General features: G+C 34.9%; 1 protein-coding gene across 5 annotated transcripts in view; it reads left to right on the forward strand.

Annotated features, from left to right (window-relative positions):
* The window catches only part of WASF1 (WASP family member 1), a 36,887-nt gene extending 30,584 nt beyond the window's left edge, over positions 1-6,303 (forward strand). For 3 of the 5 annotated variants that reach the window (XM_059700726.1, XM_059700725.1, XM_059700728.1), the window contains 4 exons: positions 465-637; positions 2,567-2,746; positions 3,935-4,563; positions 5,450-6,303. In XM_059700726.1, coding sequence (XP_059556709.1) covers positions 465-637; positions 2,567-2,746; positions 3,935-4,563; positions 5,450-5,607 — 1,140 coding nt within the window. In that variant the 3' untranslated portion in view covers positions 5,608-6,303. The remainder of the gene's footprint in view (positions 1-464; positions 638-2,566; positions 2,747-3,934; positions 4,564-5,449) is intronic. The other 2 variants (XM_059700727.1, XM_059700729.1) reach the window with 1 other exon arrangement.
* Positions 6,304-8,072: the final 1,769 nt, after the last annotated feature.

Consider the following 8,072-nt stretch of genomic DNA (forward strand, 5'->3'; position numbering starts at 1 on the left):
ATAATTGGATTTTTTTCTAATATATTGGGTAGCCAATTGGTTACTTCCCAGATAACATAACCTTAGTAAGTTTTCAGGTTTTGGTTAGAGGTAGACAGTGCCATTAATGGTAGAAATTTCACTCATTATAGCAAAAACTAACAGATGTGATAACAGAGTTGGTGAATAATTTTTCACCTGAAAGGACTTTCTGACCTCAAATTTTATTACTTAGACATACTGTTTTTATCTGGTACATCAATTCCAATTAGAGGTTAAAGAAACATGAGGAGAAACTGGCTTACAAGCAAACTAGCTAAAATTTAACTCTGAATGTACAAATGAACGGTCTCTGTGTTAATTTTACTATATTATGATGACATTGTCTTTTGTAGTATTGATGTTAGGATTTATTTTGATTGTTATAACCCCTTTTAAAAACTTAGCACTTAGCATTTGGCTTTGTTTCAATACATCTGTTATAGCAGAAAAATCTAGATCGTCCTCATGAACCAGAAAAAGTGCCAAGAGCACCTCATGACAGGCGGAGAGAATGGCAGAAGCTGGCCCAAGGTCCAGAGTTGGCTGAAGAGGATGCTAATCTCTTACATAAGCATATTGAAGTTGCTAATGGCCCAGCCTCTCATTTTGAAACAAGGTTTCTTTTCTTTTGTTTGTTTTCTAACAAAATTAATGATACGATACTGGCTTTATTTCTAATATCTCTATCTTTAAGTATTAGATCCTGAACTGTTGAACTGGCAGACCCTGTTATAAGTATAGAGATGGTTTTGAAACCCTGACCACTGTGGCAGATTATTTTCATACTGGGGCTTTAGTCATTTTCTGAAAAGGGTGGTTGAGTAGATGATCTTCAGGGTTGTTTTAGCTTTTGTATGCAGTCTCAACTTCCTCTTAGTTTTTCAGGCAGACTCTGCTAGAATTTTATAATAGGAGACTGGACTCTGGAATAGTTTTTGAACTATTATTGACTCATTATATATAAAATAGGAATTGAGAAAAGGTTATATTTTGTTCCTTTTTCTTTCTGACATCCTTTCTATGCCAATCTCTCACTCAGACATACCAGGATTTTAAAACAAAATTACTCCCTTTTGTAAAAATACAGAATAGGTACTTTTCCTTTCTCCATGGTTAGGGGCCCTATATAAGTAATACCCTACCCTAACAAACATACTAACATCTTTCTATGAAGAAATTTATTTTTGTATAGTTGATTTATTATTTTTACATATGTAATAGTTATTGATTTTTTTAATGCAAAAGAGCTTAAGGTTTTCTTTTGAATTTTGTAAATTATTGGGCCATGATAAATATTTTGGCCTATTTTAGGAGTAATATACATATAAGACACTTTATATACATTACTAAAAGACACTGAAAGAATTTAGATTTTTCTAAAAAATTAATCTATAGGCAAACATTTATTTCTACTATTGTTAAGTAATTGAAGTATCTAGCTGACCTAGTAGTGTAAATACAATAATCCTAACTTGCTTTGTGCATAGTTTTTAAATCCAACTGTCCCCAGTGTGCTCTATAGTCAGTAAATATGTATGTCTTCACATGCTCAGGGTATCTAAAATTTTGCTTAAATCTGATCTTCAGACACAAGTTGCCCTGTTACTCAGCGTACCAGTGTACTATTTGCTGAGGACCCTAGCACCTTTGAAAACACCAAAAAGACAAAAATGATGTAGTTAGTCATGTCTGGTGTTAGGGTCAAGGAGACCTTTCTCTTTGGATGTAAGACATTTAGGTTTAAGAGAGCAACAAGATATCCTGGTGGTAAGAAATTCCGGTTTTTATTTTTTTTAATTAATTAATTAAAAAATATATATTTTATTGATTTTTTACAGAGAGGAAGGGAGAGGGATAGTTAGAAACATCGATGAGAGCGAAACAACGATCAGCTGCCTCCTGCACACTCCCTACTGGGTATGTGCCCACAACCAAGGTACATGCCCTTGACCGGAATCAAACCTGGGACCCTTGAGTAAGCAGGCCGACACTCTATCCACTGAGCCAAACCGGTTAGGGCAAATTAATTAATTTTTAAAAAATATTTTTATTGATTTCCGAGAGGATGGGAGAGGGAGAAATAGTTAGAAACATCAATGATGAGAATCATTGATTGGCTGCCTCCTGCCTCCTGGCTAGGGTGAAAAATTCCAATTTTTGTATTCTAACTTTTTGTCATTGGCCTCTTATTGTAAAGAAAGAAATGAAATAGAGGCAGACAGCTTTGAATGCAATTTGCTAAAGGTTATTTTCTTGTTTATAAGCTTATATATGTAATTCTTTTATCCTTATGAATTGAGTTAGTGTGATATTATAAAATAATAAAATAACTGGAGGTCATCATAATGAACCTGAATCAGCAAGGAAAATTTGCATTGTGAGCAGCATTTTTTGTTTTAAAAGCAGGGTGAATGTAATGAATTTCTGGAAGAAGTTTCTTAAAGGTGGTTAAAATATTGGCATTCAAAGGATAATCTTTATTTCATGTAGAACACGTTACTCCAGTAATTCAAGAAAAATATACTGATACTGTATTTTTTTTTAGACCTCAAACATATGTGGATCATATGGATGGATCTTACTCACTTTCTGCCTTGCCATTTAGTCAGATGAGTGAGCTTCTGACTAGAGCCGAGGAAAGGGTCCTAGTAAGACCACATGAACCACCTCCACCTCCACCAATGCATGGAGCAGGAGATGCAAAACCCATACCCACCTGTATCAGGTATGTTGGGCATATGTTTGTTTCACACCTGCTAAACTCTGCCATTGTTGCATGAAAGAAGTCATGGACCATATACATAATTAAATGAGTATGTTTGTGTTTCAACAAAACTTTATTTACAAAAACAGGGAGAGGGGCAAATTGATCTTTTGGGAGGTGACTTTCCAACCTCTGATAAGAGCTGACACATTGTCTTGGGAAAATATAACTAATGAGAATTTAAAGTTTAAAGTGCATTTCATTTTATTATAGCTTCGTTATTTAACACGTGATGTGCAGTATAGCGGGCCCTTGAATAGTGTCATCTTTTTATTCAACATGTTTAACATTGATTAGATGCTATGGGAACTTAACTCTTGTTTATACAATTAGCCTATGGTAAAATTGGTTTCGTTATATGTCGTTTCATTTAAAGTCATTGAACCTATCGACAATGATAAGGGAGGACTTATTGTATATTAACACAAATAAAAATTTTTTATAATGTGTTAAGGGACTAAAAAATGGGAACCAAAGGTGTTGATTATAAATGTTAATTTGATATTAGGGGAAATAGTCTCAATTTGAGATAGAATAGGCAGTTGCTCATAGTATTTTTAGTAAAGCGATTTTGAAGTTTAATTTTGTCCATTCAAATTATAAATTTTTAAAGAGAGAGATCAGCTTCATAATTTTCAGTTAAAAAAATCAACCTTCTGTCACTGACTCCTTTGATGTTTTATCCTCAGGAAGGAAAAGGGCCATACATTTCCGTTAATGGTTTGTAATTAGTTGTCACTGATTTAACTGAAATGACATAGAATGAGCCTTAATAGCTTCAATATAAATACAGCATTTTAGTGGTCACGGTATTGCTACAAATATTGCAATATAATAAATGTTGAGTCATTACAAAGACTCATATCACAGTGTAAAATTGTAAGCGTAAAATGCTTGAATGGATATGAAAGTTGCATGAGAGGATGAGACCACTTAGAATATTACAAACCAAAGTCCCTTGTATTAATTATCTTGTTGGTCCACTTTTAGTACTCCTTTCATTCTCAATACTGCTGAAAATTTTGTAATTCCTATAGGAACATGTTAATACATACATCTACGTTGGTATTATTACTGATCGTCATTTATATTTTGTGTGGTTAATTTTTTCTCTTTTAATAACTTGCTAGGATCTCTTTATCATTTCAGTTCTGCTACAGGTTTGATAGAAAATCGCCCTCAGTCACCAGCTACAGGCAGGACACCTGTGTTTGTGAGCCCCACCCCCCCACCTCCTCCACCACCTCTTCCATCTGCCTTGTCAACTTCTTCATTAAGAGCTTCAATGACTTCAACTCCTCCCCCACCAGTACCTCCTCCACCTCCACCTCCAGCCACTACTTTGCAAGCTCCAGCAGTACCACCACCTCCAGCTCCTCTTCAGATTGCCCCTGGAGTTCTTCACCCAGCTCCTCCTCCAATTGCACCTCCTCTAGTGCAGCCCTCTCCACCGGTAGCTAGAGCTGCCCCAGTATGTGAGACTGTACCAGTTCATCCACTCCCACAAGGTGAAGTCCAGGGGCTGCCACCACCCCCGCCACCGCCTCCCTTGCCTCCACCTGGCATTCGACCATCATCACCTGTCACAGTTGCAGCTCTTGCTCATCCTCCCTCTGGGCTACATCCAACTCCATCTACTGCCCCAGGTCCCCATGTTCCATTAATGCCTCCATCTCCTCCATCACAAGTTGTACCTGCTTCTGAGCCAAAGCGTCATCCATCAACCCTACCTGTAATCAGTGATGCCAGGAGTGTCCTTCTGGAAGCAATACGCAAAGGTAATTTTCTCAGGGCCATTGAAAGCATTGCTATTGTAGTACTAGAAACTTTCTAAATATTTGAACAATAATGTTTTGCTCAGTTAAAAAATTTTAAATGATCATGTTTTTGCACAAATGGTCTTTAGAAAGTAAAGCTATGTTCAATTTTAAAGCATTTTCAAGAAAATATATCACATTTAACTTTTATTTTCATACTTAGAGATTCTCAATGTTTATTGAATAAATGAGAAATTAAAAGTCAGACAAACATTAAAGAAAATTAGTTAAAACCATTTACATTTTATTTTTAATATGAATATTAACTCCTTAAAAAACTGTATTTTCTTCAGCGTTAAGGCTGTCCATCTGGTGTCTCAGTGACACTGGCTCTACCAGATGCCGTTAAAGGGTTAAGTTTCCTCCCTTAGTAACAAAAAAAAGACTGACATATTCATTCCTGTATTCTGCCAGCATTTCCTAAACACCTACTACATGCCAGGAGCTTACAGAATAGAATGAATACGAGTGCCTTTTCCTCAGTACCAGGGAGAATAAAGCCTCAGAAAATATCGTCAACAATGTTTATTTTATTTGATTCTAGAGGTCACAGAAGAAAAATATCATCTGGTTAACTTTTTAGGATTTGGTGAGCAGGCAGGCACAGTAGATTATAATGGTTTAATACATTGTAGATATCTAGTGGGATGTCTGGTAAGTTCCATCAACTACAGGTAACATAATAAAAAAAATGTCTTTTAAATATGATTCCTTCAAGATCTTTTTAATAGACATTGCTTTTTATTTTTCTATTAGTATTTCTCATGTGTATTTGATTTTATTCCAGAAAGATTAATAATATCTAGTATTTTGGTTTACAATGAATGGTTTGGATTTACTATATCAGGTATTCAGCTACGAAAAGTAGAAGAGCAGCGTGAACAGGAAGCTAAACATGAACGCATTGAAAATGATGTTGCCACCATCCTGTCCCGCCGTATTGCTGTGGAATATAGTGATTCAGAAGATGATTCAGAATTCGATGAAGTAGATTGGTTGGAGTAAGAAAAATACGTTGATAAATATTACAAAACTGAATGCAAATGTCCTTTGTGGTGCTTGTTCTTTGGAAATGTTTGATCATTCCAGTGTTTTGCTTTTTTTCCCTTAAGATAAATAACCCTTTTCTTCCATAATTTTTTATTTCTAAGAAAAATATTAGCATACATTTCAACTAAATGTTTTACAGTGGCTTATCTTTTTTATTTTTCCCTGAAAAGACACAATTTGGTCAAATAAACCACTAAGTATTAAGCATGGACAGCTGTTGTTAGAGTAGCAGATTCAGTTTTTTGATATATCTTAATTGTGCACTTTGTGAATTTTAATTTAAAGAAAGCAACTGAGATTGAAATCTTGAGGGCAGCTGTATCTGTTAATGAGCCTTATTCCATTTCTTGATGTTTTAAAAGAAGAAACACTGACTTGATTATATGAATACACTCAGAAAGTACATTTAGCTTGTAGTATTGAATTCTCTTAAAGGAATGCTTGAATTTCTTTAATTATTGTTTTATTGTTTTAAATACTTGCTTTATTTGAATGTTTAGCAGTACCCCTTCCCACTTATATATTGTGTGGTACGATTTTGCTTGCCTATAAAAGTTTAAAAGATTTCCATGTGAAATACTCTGGCATAAACATATATGTAACTTACATAACTGTTAAGAATGATTTAATAAATGGTTCATTTTAAAGGTTCATCGGTGTTGCTCTTTGAATAAAATTATTTCTGAAGGTTTATCAAATAATATAAAGTAGGCTCTTAATACATAGATAGCCAACAAAGATTTAAAAATCCACTTATAGCCCTGGCTGGGTTGGCTCAATTGTTTGGAGTGTCATCCCATACACCAAAAGTTTAGGGTTTGATTCCCAGTCAGGGCACACACCGGATTACGGACTTGATCCCTAGTAAGGGGCGTGCAGGAGGCAGCTGATCAATGATTCTCTCTCATTGATGTTTCTGTCTCTCTCCCTCTCCCTTCATCTCTCTGAAATCAATAAAAACATTTAAAAAATATCCTAATGGCTCTAATAAAAAGATTTGCTTTGCACTCTTAGTAGCTTTGCCTAGAACAACAGATTGCGTAGCCATTTAAGGTTTCTTTCCAACCTTACAAAACTGTATAATGTTGAATTTAACTCCAGAAAATATGGCGCAGTTTAAAGTTTGTACTTATGGTCAAAAGGCGTAGCAAATAGTTTTTATACAGCTCAATTATAGCCAGGTAACTAAAACTTAATGGTATTGGTATTGGAGCATTTAAGGGTGATAAAAAGGAGATGGTTGAAGATTTCTTAATAATAGAAGTGGATCTGTGGTAAAGCCTGGAAGTATGTATCCTAAATAGTTTATGATCTATTTCTGTGGGGTTTTTTTTTTTTTACCACATTTCTGGAAGATAAAGTGTCCACAGACTAAAGAGGCCGTACATGTAGTATAGATTTTAAAATCAAAATATCCTTTCAAGTTAACTTGCTGAGATAGTTTTGGAACATGTCATTCAGTGGTCAATTTTAATATCCTAGGAGGGATGAAAGTTACTGGGTAATGACTACCTTTTTCTTATTGAATTATGTTGTTATTCTACAAGGTCATAAGCATAGAGTCAGAAAAAATGAGTATCACGGGGAAATAATTGGTTTCACTTGTTTTGGTTGAAGTCACCCATTTGCCTCCACATTACCAAATCCAGTGAATACTCTTTAGTCCTTTATTTAATCTTTATTCTGTGTATAGTCTACCTCCATGAAGGTGTCAATCCTTTTGGCTTTTGTTGTGACACTTTTCCTTCCTCCCAATAATGTTGGGACAGAAGAAGGGAGGGAAATATCTAATGGAGTTTGGGGTGAGATTCAGTCATTGTGGAGAGAGGGGAAGTGTGTTCTTCACCCTTCTTAAGTAAGGAATATTTGTAAGCTGCAGGTTTATAAGGCATTTTAAGCTATAACCACTGCTTTTCATAATTTATAATTTATTTGGGCAGATGAGATGACTTCTGAAGCAATTTCACGTTACAAATATTTATTAAAAGATAAGTAACAAAATTTGGATTGTGTTCTATAAATTACGAAACACTTCCCTTTATTTCCACCTTTAGAAAGCCCTGCTCTTTCTTCAACAATCATCTCACATCCATTTTTTCATGAAGTCTTCTCAGATCACCACAACAGGAATTCTTATTCCTTTTCATTTTCTCAAATTCTTTTATTACAAGCTTTCTTCACATGATACTTTATGCCATTTTGTATCACAGTTATTACCTATTTGAGCTTGCCACATAGGTGACTCACCAGACAGCCAGCGCCTTGTCTAAAATAGGCAACTCACAATCTCTTCATATAAGTAGGTTCAGAAATACCCCTTTTTATGCTATCTACAAAGGTTCTAAAAATCATATCTTCCTAGATACTGCTCCTGTTTAAAAATTTTTTTTACCATTAATCACAGTAACAAGAATGACCTA

Source organism: Myotis daubentonii, chromosome 6 (assembly GCF_963259705.1).
Source record: "Myotis daubentonii chromosome 6, mMyoDau2.1, whole genome shotgun sequence".
NCBI lineage: Eukaryota > Metazoa > Chordata > Mammalia > Chiroptera > Vespertilionidae > Myotis > Myotis daubentonii.